This window comes from Stegostoma tigrinum, chromosome 1, assembly GCF_030684315.1.
Source record: "Stegostoma tigrinum isolate sSteTig4 chromosome 1, sSteTig4.hap1, whole genome shotgun sequence".
NCBI lineage: Eukaryota > Metazoa > Chordata > Chondrichthyes > Orectolobiformes > Stegostomatidae > Stegostoma > Stegostoma tigrinum.
Window position 1 is genome coordinate 4,851,502 of NC_081354.1, and position 20,472 is coordinate 4,871,973.

General features: G+C 41.7%; 1 protein-coding gene and 1 pseudogene across 6 annotated transcripts in view; both read right to left on the reverse strand.

Annotated features, from left to right (window-relative positions):
- rap1gds1 (RAP1, GTP-GDP dissociation stimulator 1) overlaps nt 1-20,472 on the reverse strand; it is a 91,556-nt gene that overhangs the window by 70,898 nt on the left and 186 nt on the right. For 5 of the 6 annotated variants that reach the window (XM_059649110.1, XM_059649059.1, XM_059649076.1 and 2 more), the window contains exon 2: nt 10,343-10,450. The exons of the other annotated variant lie outside the window; for it this stretch is intronic. In XM_059649110.1, coding sequence (XP_059505093.1) covers nt 10,343-10,450 — 108 coding nt within the window. The remainder of the gene's footprint in view (nt 1-10,342; nt 10,451-20,472) is intronic. 6 annotated transcript variants of the gene reach the window in all.
- LOC125450970 (large ribosomal subunit protein eL8-like) lies at nt 11,705-20,429 on the reverse strand (annotated as a pseudogene).

Below are 20,472 nucleotides of genomic sequence, written 5' to 3' on the forward strand. Positions count from 1 at the left end.
CGAGCTACAACATTTCATGATAAAGTAGCTATTAGACCTAAATTAACTAAAGAGTCTCAAGTTAAATAGGCCACTGGCAAAGGACATCAGAAAGAGCTACAAGGAGTCCAGGGTCATTGAGGGGTATGCAGACAGTGCAAAGATATTGGGGTGCTACCAGCAGATGGGACACATGCTAACTTGATGTCGGATTTATTACTGCTTTCAATGCAAACTATTGAAGTATTAGTTTTAATTACATTTTGTATATTATTTAAGGTATTTTAAGTTTCAAGGTGTAAATCTGGATTAATTACACAACAAAATTAAAATTTGATGCATAGAAAAAAACTACCCTAACAAATTTCTTTGATTAAATGATGTGATATCCTAAGGCGACTGTGGAAATTGCTAGGGCACAGCATCTAAATTTGGACAAGGCATCTGGCAAAGTACAACACAAAAGGATATTAAACAAAAGTTATGCACAAAAAAGGATGAAATCCCAGCAATTAGCTCAAGGGTTAGAAACCAAATACTTATAACTGAAGTTGTATTAACTGTACACAGAAGAAAAAAAACTAGATTGGAATGCTCAGAGATAGTAAGAACTGCCGATGCTGGAGTCAGAGATAACAGCGTGGAGCTGGAGGAACACAGCGGGCTAGACAGCAGAGAAATAGGAAAGCTGACGTTTCAGGTCAGGACCCTTTTTCAGAAGTGGGGGAGGGGCGGGGGGGGGGCCTGAAATAAATAGAGGGGGGAGGGGTTGATTGTGATATACATAACTGATCTGGAGGAAGATATAGATGGTCTGATTAGCAAGTTTGAAGATGACAGTAAGATTGGTGGAGTAGTAGATAGTGAAGGGGATAGTCAGAGAATGCAGAATATAGTTAGATTGCAGAGTTGGGCGGAGAAATGGTAGATGGAGTTCAATCCAGGCAAATGCGAGATGATGTATTTTGGAAGATCCAATTCAAGAATGAACCATGTGGTAAATGGAAAAGCCCTGGGGGAAATTGATGCACAGAGAGATGTGGGGGTTCAGGTCCTTTGTACCCTGAAGGTGGCAATGCAGGTCGATAGAGTGGTCAAGGCGGCATACGACATGCTTTCATTCATCAGACGGGCTACAAGAGTTGACAGGTTATGTTGCAGCTGTATAGGACCTTGGTTTGAACACATTTGGAATAGTGCGTACAGTTCTGGTCACCACATTACCAAAAGGGAGTGCAGAGGAGTTCGCCAGGATGTTGCCTGGTATTGAGGGCGCTAGCTATGAAGAGAGGTTGAGTAGATTAGGAGTATGTACATTAGAAAGACGGAGGTTGAGGGGGGGACCTGACTGAGGTCTACAAAATCATGAGGGGTATTGATAGGGTGGATAGCAAGAGGCATTCACCACCACACCTCCCCCCACCCCGCAGAGTAAGGGACTCAATTACTAGGGGTCACGATTTCAAGGTAAGAGGGGAAAGTTTAAGAGGGATATGCATGGAAAGTTCTTTACGCAGAGGGTGGTGGGTGCCTGGAACGTGTTGCCAGCGGAGTGGTAGAGGTGGGCACAGTAGAGTCATTTAAGATGTATCTAGACAGATACATGAATGGGTAGGGAGCAGAGGGATACAGATTCTTGGAAAATAGGCAACAGGTTTAGATAGAGCATCTGGTTCGGCACAGGCTCGGAGGGCTGAAGGGCCTGTTCTTGTACTGTAATTTTCTTTGTTCTTGTTCTGGGTGGAGCTAGGGGCAGTGGGTGGGGTGGTGATAGGTGAATGCAGGTGGGCGAGAAGATTTAACAGGTCAAGGAGGCAGGAGTGGGAGGGATGGTTGGTCATGGGAGGTGGTCAGGGGTGGGGAGATTTTGAAGCTAGTAAAGACCACATTGAGACCAGTGGGCTGTAGACTCCCAAGGCAGAATGAGGTGCTGCTCCTCCACTTTCTGGGTGGCGTTGTTGTGATACTGGAGGAGGCACATGTTGTCAGGTGGGGGGGGGGGAAAGAGAAGAGAAGAGGGGAGTTGAAGTGATTCGCAACTGGGAGGTGTTGTCATTTGTCACGAGCCGAATGCAAGTGCTCTACAAAGCAGTCTCTGAGCCTCCACTTGGTCTCACCAACATTGGGGAGGCCACATCAGGAGCAGCGGATGCAACAGACCACATTAGCGCATGTGCAGGTGAACACAGATTGGAATGCTCAAGTGCAGTCAGTGTTAGTTCCGTTCCATTTTCTAATTCTTGTGTAGGATTTCAGCTTAGAAATTTTAAAATAGAGCACCAATGATCCCCAGTCCTAGGAGGATTGGTTTTGAGTCATGTTAAGAGTTGAAGCAATATATGTATTGGAAGGAGGAACCTGACATGCAGGAATGGTAAACCACATTGAAAAGATAAAGCTGAAAAATTACTTCAAATTGAGAGCAGGACAAGAGAGACTGCAGGTTCAAAGCAATAAGTGGAAAATTTTGGACTGATAATGCAAGTGATCAATACAAACAGAAGCATGGAGCTGAAAACCTTGTAACCATCAAAAAGTCAATGGGTTTTGAGTTGAGAAAACCAGAATTCATTCACCTTTGATGAAACTAAGGTTGGCATGTTCATTAAGTGTGGAGATGGAGGAACACAGCAAGTCAGACAGAATCAGAATCAGGCGAGTAGGGAAGTCAATGTTTCAGGTCAGGACATTCTTCCTGTCTCAAAATGTAGACTTTCCTACTTCTCTGATGTCGTCTGACTAGTCAGATGTGGGTCAACTCTTGAAGGCTTTTTTTAAAAAAAGGTCAGAATGACAATTTTGAACAGTGACTGAAATAAACTAGTTTGAAGATGACACACTGTGGTCAAGTTGTGGCCTTGTGTTAACAGGCAGGATGTTTGTACTGTTCGGTTTATAACTGGCAATGTAAAGACAATTACTTTTGTTCAGACTTCAGTTCAGAAAGTAGAATATTTCTCAGATGATGGTGGGGGAGTAGGAAGCTTCCATACTCTTCAGCCTTAGTCTTGTCCATTCTGTTCAATCTTTTTTTCTCCCTCACCCTCAGCCCCAAGATGACGTGACTGCAGGTCAATGGCTTTGAAAAGGGCTGCAACTTTTAATTTTATTCCTTTGTTTTTCTACTTTATATGAAGAACAACTGTAGTGACAAACTTTTTAAAACTTATTTATTTTTCTATTTTTGTGCCTAAGAATTTGTACCTAGGTACCTTTGCTCCTAAGACAGCAGGAATGGCAACACTACATTTTTAACTGTACTCCTGTACCCCTATACTTACATGTAATAATAAAACCCAAATCTAAATGTGGAGTAGTTTCTCCTGGCAGCAGGATCAAGTGCTTCCAGTTCAGTTTAGGGGAATCAAAATACACTTCTGCTGAAGTGACTAAGACTGCAGAGATTCCAAGCTGGGGTAGCTTGTAGAGAAGTCTCCAAGTTGTTAGATCGAGGAGGTTTAGATACCAAGTCATGGAAGATTCACGACTGCAGTCTCAAGGAATCATAAAATTATCTCCACAGTCTACTGAAAAGAAATTAGAAGGAGCCTGTTAAGATTAAATACAAAAAAAAACTAAGATAAAAACAAATGGATAGTATAGGAAATGGGTTGAAAAAATTTGGCTGTTAGTGCTCAGATAAGTCAGAGTTGTACAGCAGAGAAACAGATCTTTTGATCTAGTTCATCCATGCCAACCAGCTATCCTAACTTAATCTAGTTCCATTTGCAAGCATTAGGCCTACACCCTTTAAACCTTTCCTATTCATAAACCCTTCCAGATGTCTTTCAAATATTGAAATTCTACCAGCCTTCACCACTGCCTCTGGCAGCTCATTCCATGAACGCACCATCCTCTGCGTGATAAAAGGGCCTAAGGGGCAACTTTATATCTTTCTCCTCTCACCTTAAACCTATGCCCCTCCAGTTTAGGGCTCCCCTATCCTGGGAGAAAAGCCTTGGCCCTTCATCCTATTCACGCCCCTCACGGTTTTATAAGCCTCTATAAGGTCACCCTTCAGCCTCCGAAGTTCCAGGGAAAATAGGCCCAATCTATTCAGTCTCTCCCTAAAGCTCAAACCCTCAAGCCCTAACAACATCCTTGAAATTTCTTCTGCACCCTTTCAAGTTTAACAATACCTCTTCTATAGCAGAGACACCAGAATTGAACAGTTTTCAAAAGTGGCCTCAAAGTCTTGTACATCTGCAACATGACACGACATCTTAACTCCTATACTCAATGCACTGATCAATAAAGGCCAGTAAACCAAATACCCTCTTACTCACACTGTTTACCTGTGACTCCACCTTCAAGGAACTATGAACCTGCACCTCAAGGTCTTTTCATTTGGCAACACTTCTCAGGGGCCTACCATAAGTGTACAAGTCCTGCCCTGATTTGACTTACCAAATTTCAACACCTTATATTTATCTGTTGCTCCTCAGCCCATCTGACCAAGGTACTGTTGTACTCAGAAATAAGCTTCTTTACTGTTCACTACACCACCAATTTTGGTGCTATCCACGAACTTTCTAACCATTCCTTCTATATTCACATCCAAATCATTTGCAAAAAAAGACATCCATTTCCTCTTTGTTCAGTTTCTTTTTCACTTCTGCATAATAAAATTACACCCGGTTAAGGAACATTTGCAGCTTTGCGTGAATGTTTTCGTGACTAACCACCAGACTACCTAAAATAAAACATATGGCTCTCAAGTCAAGTTTCATTCTGCAATCTGGTTTGTCCAGCAATACCATCAGCCAGGTTCACAGTGTACTTTAACATAACAATTGCTAGATGTACCTCACACAAGGTCATTCCCCAAACAGCATGAAAACTATTGTCCAAAATTTATGTTTTGTATGCAGTATAATACATGAACAACAAAACCTTTTAAGATGTTCACACCTGTTACTGCCAAGATGAACTGTGAAGTTCAGCTTATGTTAATCTTGGTCAAGGTCTGAACTCCTGAATCGGACAAGAAACCCTCAGGAGTTGAATATTTTCCAAGACCTTTATCATTTTCTACTATCATTAAATACAAGTAGTAGTCATCTGGCAAAAATCAAAACAAAAGAGAAACTGGGAGGAACTCTTTGCTTCAAGGTTACTAGTGTTAATGTTTATGGTAATTCCAGACATTCCATGGTAGCTGCACTCAGTCAGTTGGGTCTGTAATTACCAACAAGTTGGAGTTATGAGACTCTAGGGAAAGATTATCTGTCAAGTGTATTAGAAAACTGCATTGTAGGACTAGGTGCTTTAATGGGGTTTAGTCTAAACCTTTGAGGGAATAAAAGCAAAGTGTTGGAGAGACTCCGTGTGGCAGCATCAACGGACAGTAAAAAAAGAGAGTTAACGGTGAGTCCCACGTTAATTAAAAAAAGCCACTGCACTCAAACTGGTAACTGTTTCTCTCTCCATGGATGCTGCTGAGGTTCTCCAGCATTTCTTTATTTTCAGATTTCTAGCACCCACATTTGCATTTAATTTACATTTATTTAGGGGCCCGAAACATGGCTTCAAATTCAATCATGGGAGCTGGATGAACTTGATTTAAATTAATAAAAATAATGTCAAATTTATAAAAGGTAATTTAAGTAATGGTGGCCATGACTGACTCAAATCCCACCTGCATCACAAATGTGCTTTGGAAAAGGAATTCTGACACCTTTATCTCTCGGTGAATCATACCAAAAACTGTTTTGACTCCTAACCGCCTTCTGAAATTGATGGGGAAGCCACTCGGGTCAAAGGCAACCAGGGATGAATAACAAATGTTGACTCCTAGGAGTAATGCCAAACAGCATGAAAAGAATAAAGAATTTACAGACTGGAGTAAATAACGCCTCAAGTTGCAGACAGGGTCTTACTGAAATGCAGTGTAGACATTGCAAAAAATGACTGACTGTCTCAGTCACGTTTAGGGATGCTGACTGCAATTGAAGGAAGAGGTTACATTTAGAGAGGTCGCTCAGCAAGCTGAAGTCTGAATGGCGTCACAAAAGATCGATCAGGAGATGATGGTCAGGCCCTAGATATTACAAATAGAAATTGGTTAGGCATGAGGGAGAGCCTGTATAGCTCAACATAAACAAAAGATCTAGATTAAAAATGTAAAAAGCAACACATGCCACATTTTATGTTAAGAAATTACAGGTAAAGTTCAAGTGTTTAATCTGAATCAAGATGAGAACAAGAAGCAGCAAATATCCCTGAATGACATGACTGAAAGAAAGGAAGAGTAGAATGCCAGCTATCCAACTCATAGTCAGAAAGGATCTGGAGTATTCTTTCCCCTAACTCAGGGGGAGGAGAATTGGTATTGGCCAAAATGTTGAAAAATGTGCTGAACCATGATGGACCAGTCCATGTACGGGCATGTTTTAAGCCAAAAAGTCTTTTCCGACCTGGCATTTTCATACATTAATTCCTCTTTCCCATAAAGAGTACTGCAGGACCTAGAAATGCATGGCAAAAGCCAGAAATCAAGCCTATGACAACAATGTTCCAGACTGTGATTCATCCAGATTTTTCACTGGCCAAACAGTCATTACGCGAACATAAGATAGCAATTGTGCCCTGTGGAATCCACATCTGAAGGGATGACCCAAGAAACTGAATTTTCCACTGAGCAATCCATCCACACTTGGAAAGTCTTCATTTGTAATCGGAGACTTCAGACAGCTCCAATGAAGTTAAATAGTTACTCAGGAAGAGCTAGACTATTGGATACGTATGTAACTTGTGAGTAACAATTCCACAGGCCCAATACTTACCTCACATATGAACTTACATCTCCACCATTTCTCAACATCCCAGCAGACGGAACTTCCTCACCTCCTAACTTTCTGCTGGGCATGACCCAACTCTTCCCCCACTGGACCAAACCAACTTTAACCGCTCCACCTGAAGCAGACACCCAACAATTAGCCCCATCCACCAGACATGAATGTCCACACACACCACCCTAGGCTCTGCATCATGCACCTTGCCAGTTTGTGGCCTGGCTCTCTCTGCTCCCAATACCATAACAACATGCGTACCTTATATTCTTATGGTTTAACAGGAGCAATCAAAATGAGACAGCAAGATAGCATGGCAATTGGATAGACAAAGAAATGGCTAGAGATCATCCTGGGAGAATCATTAGGTGATAATGGGGGCCATTAGTAGTTGAAAATAGGTTGTTGCAGTTGCAGTAGCAGCTCACGTGATGACAAGGCCTGGTATTTGGCGGGGGGGTGGAGATTGGGGCAAGAACGTGGGAGAAGATGCAAATTCAAAATGCAACATCTCATTTATCTAAACTGAACTCCATCTACCACTCTGTGGCCCTTTGGCCCATCTGATCAAGGTCCCTCTGTACTCTGAGATAAACTTCTTCACTGTCTACTACACCAATTTTGATGTCACCTGCAAGCTTACTAACCATACCTCCTATGTTCACATACAAATTATAGATAGAAGAGACAAAAAGCAGTACAGCAAGCTTGAGAGAGATGTTGGCCAGGGAACACCGCTAAACTGGCAGACAACTGGAACCACATGGTCACTTCTGCAGAGAGAATGTAGGTGTTCTCCAAAGTACTCGCACAATACACATTCCGTCTCTTCAATGTGGAAGACACCATATCATGACCAGTGAACAGAGTAGGCTGAAGTGCAGGTAAATTGTTGCTTCACTGGAATACTGTGTTCAATTCTGGTCTCCCTGAGTGTAGGCAGGATTGAGAAACTTGAAAGAGAGCAGAAAAGATTTACAAGGATGATGCAGGGGTCAGAGGATTTGAACTATATGGAGAGGCTGAATAGGTGGGGCAACTTTCCCCGGAGCGGAGGCAGAGAGGTGACCTATAGAAGTTTATAAGATCATGAGGGGCATGGATAGTGTGAATTTCCACGGTCTTTTCCCCAGGGTTGGGATGTCAAAATAGTAGGCATCAGTTTAAGGCAAGAGGAGGAAGATCTAAAAGGGACCTAAGGGACAACTTTTTCATGCAGAGAGGCGTGTACGGAAAGAGCTACCAAAGGAAGAGGTAGAGGCTGATAGAATTACAACAATTGAAAGGCATCTGGACGGGTACATAAAGAGGAAGGGTTTGAGAGAGATATGGGCCAATTGGGACTAGATTAACTTAGAATATTTGGTCAGCATTGACGAGTTGGACTGAAGAGTCTGTTTCCCTGCTGTACAGCTCCATGACTTTATGACCCGCAGGGTGGATCTGCAACCTTAGGCAGTGAGGAGAGAGAGATGGCAAACAGTTGGGTGATACATCTTCTGTGACTGCAAGAGAATGTGTGGTGTTGCTGCAGGGAGGCATTGAGAGCAGAAGAGTAGACCAACATGCCCCGGAGGGAGCAGTACTTGGGGAACGCTGAGACAGGAGGGGAACGTGTGTCTGGGTGGCGGCATCCCACTGGAGGCGACAGAAATGGCAGCTAAAAATCTTTTGGAGGTAGATGCTGGGGGGTGGTAATTGAGGACCGGGGTGCCCAATTGATGTTGCTAAAGAGAAGAAAAGGCAGAAGTCCAGGAGATGGAACAGTCATAGTGAGAGCCCTGTCAAACATGGTGATGGGGAATTCTTGGTTTGAGTAAGAAGGTGGATATTGAGGCCCCTTACAGAAGCTGGCATCTTCAGAATCAATGCAACAGATGAAGAAACTGAGGCAACTGAATGGAATCTTTACAGGAAGTAGCACAGATAACTGTGGGAGTCAGTGATTTTGCAGTGTATAATTGATCGCCAATCTATCCCCAGAGGTGGGCAGAGACAAAGGAAAAGAAGGGAAGAGTCAGAGACGGGCCGAGTTAAGGTGACAGCAGGATGGAAAACTGGAAGTGAAATTGATATTTTTCCAACTTGGGAAAAGTAGGGGAAAGCAGCACTGGTGATGTCATCAATATATCAGAGAAAACATTGTGGACAGGGGCCAATGTAAGAACGAGGAATGTTCCATATGACCCGCAAAGAGACGGGCATAAACGGGGGCCCAAGTGGGTATCCATGGCCATAACTTGGATCTGACATAGTGAAGTGTTAATTGAGAGAAGTTTAAGGAAGAGCTCAGCAGGCAGAGGAGGATGGTAGGGAAGTTCAGGCCTGTTGTCCAGAGAGAAGCAGACAGCCCCAAAACCATCTTGACAGAAGATGGATCATAAAGGGAATCCATGTCCATGGTGAAGAGGCAGCAGCTGGAGCCTACAAACTGGAAATTCTGAAACTGAAAGCATCAGAAGAATTATGGATGTAAGTGGAAGGGACTGGACAAGGGGATTAAAAAAGGGTTGGGAGATCTGTGCTAAGTAGCTCACATCTGGACTCACCAAGCCAGACCACCAGCTGTAAGAAAAAATAAATGCAGGAATATGATGGAAACACTTCCATTTGTTTAGATGAGTGTAATTCCAATGATATTTAAAATGCTCAACATCCTCCAGGACAAAGCAGCCTGCTTGACCGGGATCCCACTCACCATCTCAAACACCACAGTGCCACGCATATCATGAGATGCACTGCAGCAACACGTCAAGAACCTGTAAACAGCTCAACCAAAATCTGCAATTCCATCATCTATAAAAACAAACAAGTCAAGTGCATGGAAACTACCAACTGTTAAGTTACCCTCCAAGCAGACATCATCCTGACTTGGAACTCCTAAAGTGATGAACTACATCACTATCACCTCTAGGTCAAACCCTGGATCTCCCTTCCGAACAGCACGCTGGGTGTACCCATAACAAGTGGATTGCAAATGTTACGGAAAGCATTTCACCTTCAAGGGGTGAACAGGCAATAAATTTTACTCTTGTCAGAAATACACTCATCCCATTTAAGTACAAAGAAAGTAATAATTTCTGACTATTTGTAATCCAGAGATTCTTTTATTGAATGTTTAAAAGAGAATTGAAAAACAGATGGCCAACAGCTATTTCTCTGTAGGCAACAAACCACATCGCAAGAAGATCAGCATTAAAAACTGATCCTAGGCCCCTGCTAATGCAATTTGGCCAAGTGCCCTAGATATTTGCTGCAGGGAAGAAACTAATAAACAAACACTCATTTCAATGCCACATGAATCAGAGTCAAGGTGGAAGCTTGCCAGAGAGATAATCAGACATGAACCTACTTATATGCATGCACACTAGAGTAACACTAAACCATCTTTAAATGGGCAACAGAAAAATCACCTGCAAATCTGGAGAATGAAGTCAAACAGAGATCACTACTGGCAAAGATATTCAACTGCTAGCTATAACACATTAACCAGCTTTTGAACAGCTAGAGTAACGTTTCTCTAAACCATTCAGCTGCAGTATCCAACAAAGTGTGCTTCAAAATCCACTCACTGTTTTGAGCCAAGGCTTGGAGCAAGCAGTCAAGGCATCCCTCCACATTATCTGATGTGCCATCAGCAGCAGTCAACTTCAGTTTTTGGATGGCATCATTTAGATTATCTATGAGAAAGAAATCAAACCATTTTAGAAACTCAAACGTTAAGCTCACTTATGCCATTGACAAGCAAAATGATTTTTGAATTAAAATACTACACTAGCTATTTGGCTTTCTCCTACAATGCTGACATTACCGGAGACAATTCCCATTATTGTATCAATGTTTCACAAGACATTTTTCCTTAAAATGAGATGCTTTATTTTGAACACAAAAAAAGTTAGGACTATCTTAAATGTTTCTACTTCAGGTTTTGTATCTCATTTTGCATCACTGATGTTGATCAAATGCCGAGGAGGCTGACTTATTACATTATATCTTAAAAGAAGTGGCAAAGTAAAATCAACACTGATTATTTTGTTAATTTCATTTTTAAAAGTCTGAAGATAACAGCATCTCAATTAATCAGTACGCATACAATGCACTGATTTTCATGAAGTCTTTTATATTAAACTTTGAACTATAAACATCACTCAAATCAGGAAGAGACATTTACCTCAAAACATCTCTTAGTAAAATATCTTGAGTTTCATTAAAGAAGGCAGAGAAACATTTAGTTGTGGGTGAAGGGTATAGTCAAAATAAAAACAGAGAGTAGAACTGAAATTCTTCCACTATTCATGGGAAACTTCACCAAACAGTAAGTGAATGATAGGCACAATAAGTAGTAAAAATCGGAAGAGGTTGCAGATTTAGGATGCAGTGAGACCAACTTTCAAAAGCACCAGAATTCAAACGTTGCATGCTGGGGAAAAGGGATCAAATATAGTTTGGCAAAGGCAGAGAATGTGAGCCAACAGAATTTAGTGCAGGACATATTGTGAAATACGGGTTGAATTTCCATACAAGCTGCAACTTGCAAAGGATGCAGGTGAAGAATCGAGATGGTAGTGCAGGATCAAACTGCACCTGAGGGTGACCACAATGGCGGATAAGGATTTCAGTATCCATTGGGGTTATTAAAAGGAGGCAGAAAATATCATGATTATGAAGTAACATCTTGTTAGCACACCAAGATGTGAAATAATGTGCTTCAGTGAGAGTCTGTAGTTGCTACTGACAAAGGTGAAGCTTTTTGCAAGGCTAAAAACAATGGATTCAGTGTGCTTAATGTTTTGTTAATAGCAGATTCTGCCTCTGATAATAAAAAGACCAAGGAAACAGAAGGAAGGTTAACCTAGGAAGTGAACTGCTTTTTTTTAAAAAAAAAATCAGTTTTACTGTTCCTTACATACACAACGAGCTAGGTTGGCATTGAGTTAGCCCAGTTCGGTTGCCAGTTCCTTAGTCTTGGCCTTCTCCAGCTTTGCAATCCCAAGCCACGGATTTGGGGCCCAGAATCCAACAATGACGATGGATCTCAAACTAATTGGTGCAGTTTGTCCTCGTGGCCTCAATTAGTTATTGCTCCCTTGGCTTCAGGACTGGTCTGAGCCAGGGCAAGGTAGGGGCAGCACTCTGTTGTACCAGATGCCTGTACTTGGCTTTATCTTTGACAGTGTAGTAAGGAACGCCCATCTTCTGGCAGAGAGCGGGCAGGAGCACAACCAGTTCAATGGGATCAACATTGTTTGAAACCATTACCAGATGCATTTCTTACTCTCCACCACACTGATGGCTGCATTAACACCTGTTCAGGGAACTGCTGGCTTCTTTGTTGGAGTATCTTGCCTTCTCAGACACCTTACGCTGTGCTCAAACTGACAGCCACTGCTTCTTCTCCAGCTTGGTCTAATGCCTATGTTTATGGCTCAGTTGCAACAGCTGGGTGGTTGCCTGCTGATCAGGGCTTGAGTGAACTGGTTAATCGCTGAAGGCACCTTCTGACACTTCGGCAGAACGGGCCTTTGATGGTAAAGTCGCACATACCGAGGCCATTTCAAAAACCATGTCAGCGTCCCTCTTGGATTGGATATCCTGACCAATTCCAAAGATTTTGGGTCTCTTTTTGAACAGAAGGTTCACTGCATCTTTTAAAGAAAATCTATTGCCTTCCATCAATGGAAGGTGGTGGTGCTAGTTCCTCACCCTTGGCTTTCTCTCCTTTCGCATGGCAGAAAGCGCTGGTTTCATGGCTGATGCCATTGAGAAACGAACAATGGATCAGGAACAGGAGAGGATCAATGGTGACTTATGAGAACATTCAGAAGTAAAAAGTGCAGAGGGAAGAAAACGTATCACTATTGATTCATTGGCTGTAATGAAATAGATAGGGTCAAAACCACATGATTGCCAAGAAATGACATTAAGGACAGCAACATGACCTACTAAATGAAGGCAAGAGGTGCTGTTAGAGAAAAATAAGTGAAGATAGTACTCCACAGGTCATAGAGATGCACAAAATTATGCACAAATATTTACCAGGTTAATCAAACTGGATGGATATCTTTCAAAATGGATGTGGGCAGTTCAGAAGTAATGGTACATTCAAAGACTCTGGAAAAGGAGATTAAATACAAGATAGTAAATTGAGAAGATTGACTGGTCATATCTGGAAAAGGTGGCTTTGAAGTGACAAGAATGATATCAAAGCAAGGCAGCCACTAAAGATGCTGAAGAGCATAAAATCTTACATCATCACAAAGAGAAGCCATTTGGTCCACTGTAGACACATATGCCAGTTTTTTTGAAAGCTTACTCCAAGTCCAAGGGGAAGAAAGCAATAATACTGTGAAGTTAAATCAGAAGGTGATCCACTTGGGTGAACAATGGGTCAAGTGCAGAAATTTGATAGAAACATTGTGGAGGAGTAAGCCATTCAGCGCTTCTAGTCTGTCCTGTCATTCATTATGATCATGGCTGATTATCCAATTCTGTACCCTGTTGTGGCCTTCTCTGCATATTTTATGGCCTAACCCTAAGAACAATATCTATTTCTTGAAAACATTCAATGTTTTAGCTCCAACTGCTTTTTGTGGCAGAATTCCACAGACTAACAGCTCTCTCTCTATCTTCCTCAGAGCTCACCACTACCCACCGACAAAACACTCAACTTTGCTGTCTAGAATTTTGGAGATATTACTTTGTTTCCTCATCTAAATCATTTATATTGTGAATAGCTTTGGGGTTTTAGGAAGTGGGGTGGGGAGAGGAACGAGGAGAAGAAAGGGGGACAAAAAGACTGAAGCAGTAAAGTATAAGTGGAACGAAGCGTATTTGTCAAACTTGTGTTGTGCTTTTTTGGAAAGCTGAAGTAGGCCTAGGATATAAATCTTACTAAGAGAGCAAGGCGGTTTATTGAAATGGCAAGCAATTGGAAGGTCAAGGTTATTACAACAGACAGAGCAGAGGTATTCTGGAAAAGCAGTCACTAACTTGCATTTGGTCTCACCATTGCAAAGAAACCGTACTGTGAACAACAGATACAGTAGATTAAATTGGAAGTAGTACCAGTAAAACATTACTTCATATGGAAAACATTTTTGGGGCTATGGACAGTGAGTGGTGAATGGGCAAGTGCTATGCCTTCTTTGATTGCATGACAAGATGCTACAGGAGGAGTGAAGTGTTAGGAGTGATTGTTCAGGGTGTCATAGAGAGAGCTGTTCCTTTGGAATGTGCATGTTTGTGTTGTGGGAAGAATAGCAAAAAATGAGAGGAGGCGATGGTCTAGTGGTATTATTAATCCAGCAACTCATCTAATATTCTAGAGACCTAGATGCAAATCCCACCAGTGGAATGTGAATTCAATATATTTTTTTTAAAATCTGGAATTAAGAATTTACTGATGACAACTGCTGATTTCTGGAAAAACCCATACGAGTAGTTACTCTTAGATACGATAGCAATATTTAAGAGGCATTTGGACAGACATCAACAGGCAGGGAATAGAAGGAATAGACCACACACTGGCAAATGGAATCAGTTACGAATACATCATGATTAGCACAGACATGTTGGGCTAAAGGGCCTGTTCCTGTGTTGTACTGTTTTATGTTCTATTGTTCACTATGCAGAATAAAAAACCTGAGCAGCCACAGGGATTGTAGAGACCAAGGATAGAAGGATTAAAATGGGGCTGGAAAATTCACCTCATTTTGGCTCAGAAGGGGGAACTTCAGGGTAACTCACCATGAAAGTATCCTCACCGGTAAAGGAAAAAGGGAGCAATGACCAGAAGCTGAGAGTTGCTTTGGACTGGTTCCTGGAATATCCATTTAAGGGACAAAATACAGCCAGAGAAATTTTCATTTGTTCAAAAGTTAGAAAGGAAACATTTTCTGTAGTTTAAAGTAAACATTACCTACTGAATAATGTTTAGGCAATGGTGTTTTTACTTTCTTATTTCAGAAGTTTTAAAACTTAAACACTTATTTGATCCTCAGTCGCCAGGAAATTCAAATAGCTTTTCAAATTTATTAATCTCTACAGGGACAACTAACAACAGACAGAAATGAAGACCTTTGACTGTATTATACAAGTGCTAGAAAATCAGAGTAAAAGCAGTAAAACTATAATTGATACAAAAGTTGTTTTGAATTGTATTTGCATTTAATTTTAGTTGGCTCCTTCTGAATTATCGAATGCTGCCATAATTTAACACATTTACAAAACATGAAATATAGCCCCCAATAATACAGAAAGGTGACAGCATTGCTTTAGTAATCCAAATCCCTACGTTTTAATCCCAATGTAGATGGTGAGATTTGAATTCAGTAAGATTCTGGCATTAGGTTTAATGGTGACCATGAAACCATTATTGATGTTGGAGAATTCCATCTGGTTCACTAACATTCTTTAGGGAAGGAAACTACCTCACCTGCAGTGGCTTACACATAACTCCAGGCACCACAATGTAGTCGATACTTAATTACTCTGAAAAAGCACAGCAAGCCACTCAATAGTAACAATTGCTATAAAGTCTCAAAAAAAAAAGAATGAAACAGGACAGACCATCTTGTATTAACCTAGGAAACAGAAACAATGTCCACCATCAAGAATGGCTCAGTAACACCTCTACTGGTTGAGGCCTAAAAGACATTGCTACTACACTGGGTCTGCACTAACTGTCACATCCACTCATGTACAGTGGTGGTCAATTAAATAATGGAGGAATAAGTTCTACAAGTATCCACATTCTCAATGATGGGGAACTGAGCCCAGCCCAGTGCAAAAGTTAAGTCTGACGCATTCACAATAACCTTCAGCCAGAAGTGTTGAATAGATGACTCATTTTGGTCTTCTCCAGAGGCACCCAGCATCACAGTCTTCAGCCAATTCACTGCACATAACATCAAGAACCAGCTGTTGGTGTTGGATCCTGCAAAAGCAGTAAGCCCTGACAACACTCCCACAACAGTACTGAAGACATGCTCCAGAACACGCTGCTTCCCTAGCCAAGCTGTTCCAGTACAACTATAACATTGGCATCTACCTGATGAGCAAAATTGCCCAGGACAGTTCTGAATACACAAGCAAGACAATTCCAACCTGATCATTACTCCTCCAATCTACTCTTGACCAAAGAGATAGAAGGGGTTATCAACACCTGGGCAGTATGTTGGCTCAGCGGTTAGCACTGCTGCCTCAGAACCAGGGTCCCGGATTCAATTCCGCCCTCGGGCGACTGCCTAAGTGGGTTTCCTCCGGGTGCTCTGGTTTTCTCCCACAGTCCACAATGTGCAGGCTAGGTGGATTAGCTACGCTAATTTGCCAGTAGTGTTCAGGCATGTGTAGATTAGGGGGATGGGTCTGGGTGGGATGCTCTGAGGGTTACTGTGGACTTGTTGGACTGAAGGGCCTGTTCCACACTGTGGAGATTCTATGATCTATGAACAATACTATGAAGATGCATTGCTTAGCAGAAACTAACTCACTGTTGTAGAGTTTGGGTTCTGCAGTGCCACTTTGCTCTTGACCTCACTACAGTCTTGATTCAAATACAGACAAAAGAGCCAAATTCATAAGAGGTGAGATGGAAGTAGCTGCCCTTAACATCATGGCCACATTTGACTGAATATCATATCAGGGAGCCCTTACAAAACTTGGGTCAACGGGAATCAGGGGCAGAACACTCAGCTGGTTGGGTGTCACGTCTGGCACAATTCAAGATGGTTACAGTTTCTGGACGCCAGTCACCTCAATTCCAGGGCGTCTCTACACAAGTTCATGGTAGTGCCCTACTCCCAACCACCTTCAGCTCATTCAATGAGTTTTATGATGGCAGGAATGTCAAAGTGGGGACATTCACTAATTATTGTACAAAGCTCAACTTCATTTGTACCTCCTAACATATCAAAGCAGTTGATGCAGTAAGACCTGGACAATAACAGGGCTTGGACTGTAAAGAGGCAAGTAACATTCATGCCACACAAATGCCAGGTAATTACCAACTCCAGCAAGAGAATCTAACGACTGGCCTTGGACAGTCAGTGGCATCACAATCTCAAAATCTCACTATCAACAGCCCAGTTGTTCCCATTGATCAGAAACTGGACTAGTCATTTAAAGTACTGTGACTACAATAGCAGGTCAGTGGCTAGAAATCCTGCAGCAACTGACTCACCAAGACTCTCCAAAACCAGTCCACTATCGACAAGGCACAAGTCAATAGCGTGATGGAATGGTCCCCACCTGGAAGAATGCGGCACCAACAACACTAAAGCTTGATATCATCTTGGACAAGGCAATGAACCTGACTGGCACCAAATCCACTCCCAATGATGCTCAGTAGCAGCAGTGTGTACCATCTACAAACTGCAAGACAGAAATTCACGAAAGCTTCTCTGACAGAATCTTCCAAACTCACTGCCTTTATCATCTGACGGACAAGGGCAACAGATACATGAGAACATGACTGGAAGATGATTTCCTTCTAAGCCAACCATCATCCTGACTTGTAAACGTATTGCCATTCCTTGGCTGTCAATGGATCAAAATCCTGGAATTCCATGTTGGCATTGGGGGTCTATTATTAGCTCAGGGACTAATGAATTTCAAAGCTGAAACCCAACACTACCTTAAGGGCAAGTAGGAATGGGCAATAAGTGCTAGTCCAGTCAGCAAGACCTATATCTCATGAATGAGCAGAAAAATGATTACCAGTCCATATGTTGTCATTTGTGGGATCTTGCTGTGCAGAACTGGTTGTCATGTTTCCTACATTACAGTAACTATACATCAAAAAGTGCTTCACTGGCTGCAAGGCATTTGGGATGTCCTATGATTGTAAGAAGAACTATAAACCAGCAAGTCCTATCTATCAAATCCTCATTGTGCAGAAACTACAACTCACATTACAAGACAACTGAATAACAAGGTCAGAGATAATGGGAACTGCAGATGCTGGAGATTCCAAGATAATCTTCGGTCCGCCTCCCCCTCTCTCCCTATTTATTCCAGTTCCCTCCCCCCATCCCCCTCTCTGATGAAGGGTCTAGGCCCGAAACGTCAGCTTTTGTGCTCCTGAGATGCTGCTTGGCCTGCTGTGTTCATCCAGCCTCACATTTTATTATCTTGAATAACAAGGTCAATTTCTTTTCTCTTCACACTGATTTTTTAAATACAAGGGTGAATGCTTGAAATGCAAATTTAAAGACAATTTAGAACTGAACCCTATTTAAACTGTACAACTTGGCTGAGCAAAACAAAATCAATTATTCTTATTGGCCACACAAACTTCATACTGAACTGAGGAACTGAATAACAAGTCAGCTAGCGGTTTCCTTGGTAATTTGTAGTATCATTAAAAAAATTACAAATCTTGGGAAATGCACCAACTTGAATTCAAGGATTATGTAACTGTAACCTTGTTCTGTTACAGTAAATCCCTAAAACACCATTCCACCACAAGGAACAAAGCAGTAGTCAAGGCTAAAGAACCCAATTCACACAAAAACCAATAGATAACACATTTCTCCAGTTTGATTACAGAAATCTCCTTGTGTACCACATTAGAACAAATTATTCAACTGTCTACATATTATACACCCATCTGAATGGTGGGAGGCAGGCTTTGAGAACTATCATTGTTCAATGCAAAACTGCCCAACAGGCTGATTTTGATTTAAAGCTTTAATTACTTACTGTATTTTCAACTGCTGCCAAAACACTAAAACATGTGCTCTCCACAACAGAACTGAAAACTCCGAAAACACTACATTCTCTTTCACTAGATCATATACAATTGTGCTTAGAAATAAAATTTTGCAATTAGACTATAATTAAGAGCAAGGATACATATGACTGGTTTCAGGAATTTTGTAAGTTTAACAAATTTTGTTGATTGTTAACTTACAATTTATTGCACAATTAAATGTATTTCTTTTCATTCTCATTTTTTCCTCTCAACTTAAATTAATGATCCAACCAAAGCACATAATTCATAAGATTGTACAAATTTGTTGAAACTTCTACTCAGCAATCTTAACCTTGCAACATGTAAAACTTCTATCTAAAATCCCACCTATAATGATACCAAATTTGTTCTGAGCACCTTGGACCACTAAATAAAGTGGCCAGTCAAAATATAGTCAAGGTTTTGCACTGCAAAGTCCAAAAACAGCAATGAGATAGTTAATCTGGTCACTATCTTCATGATGTCCACCTTATTTTGGTCAAATAAATACTTGCTAATGACATGGAAAAGAATTATTTGTCCGAAAGAAACAATCATGAGAAATTACAGTAATATTGGTGGAGATCACGCTGAGACCAGTCAGTGTTAGAAATGCAAGCCACTTTAAGGGGTATCTAGAACAACTCCGGAGTTGTAGAGTAGATTCTGATTGGAAATTGTATTTGGTTTTGGGGCCTTGTGGTGTAGCAGCAGTGTCCCTATTGCTATACCAGGAGTCCAGGATCCAAAAGCCACCTGCTTCAGAGACGTGTAAAAACATTAGATCCAGATACATTTAAAATTAAAATCTCAAATGATCAAAGAAAGGCTGATTGTCTGACTCCTCTTCCCTGTCTCTACAACCCTTTCTTAGGGCTTGTGTAGTGTTCTTATCTCTCAGCTAGGAGGCCCAAGTTCAAGTCCCAACTGCTCCAGCAGTGATTAGGAAATAAAAATCAAATAAAAAATCAAAAGAGTTCTATACTGCATTTCCCCTGTCAGGCTCTGCACTTACACTGATAATTGGAAACACGGGTGAGTTAGCAGTGGCAGATAACAGACGAACATTACGAGTGATTTGGTGGCAGAAAAAAAAGCCGTTCAGTTGTGTGCAAGAGCAGGTCTGGAGAAAAGAAAAGGAGTTGGTTCTCTAGGGCTGCTTGAGTCAGACAGTTTGGGTTCAAGACCCAGGAACAAAAACAGAAGTTGCTGGAAAAGCTCAGCAGGTCTGGCAGCATCAGTGAAGAAAAAAAAAATCAAAGTTAACGTTTCAGGTCTAGTGACCTTTCCTGAGAACTCTGGTCTTTCGGTTTTTATGGGTTCAAGATCCACCTACTTCATAACATCTCTGAACAGGCTTATTAAAAAAAAAGCTGGGTTTTCCACCCCTGGTGGACACGCCCATAACTGATTAACTGATGGATTTATCAAACAGGTGATTTGCTGGTGGGTTCTTCTGGCGCAGAGATAATACCTCTATCTCTGGACTAGGAGATCTAGGTTCAAGTCTTACATGCTCAAGAGCTGTGATAGAACATCTCAGAACAGGTTAATTTGAACATATCTTCGAACTGGATTCTTCATCAGTGGGGAATTGGCTTCTGGACAGGGCATATATGCAGAAGCATAGGTGGAAACTACTGTCAGATCTGCGAGTTTCTCCACCGATTTGCTTTCTTAACGCTGTTGTCCTTCTGTCAAGGATCTATGGACAAGGTTTCCCAAGGTCCCAAAAACCTTCTGCACATCCTACAGTCCCAAGATTCAACACACAATCCCTCGCCTGGGGAGCCCTACCAAAAGTGGTAACGCTTTCACTGACGGATGTGTCACTGCAAATCATCTCAAAGATTACACCGGCTTCCCTCAGCGGCACGTGGGCGCCGCCTGGACTTTCTGCTGGGGCTGGACAGGCGACCAGTTGGCATGCGCACTCACGAGACACACCCCACCCCCCACATGAGACCCATC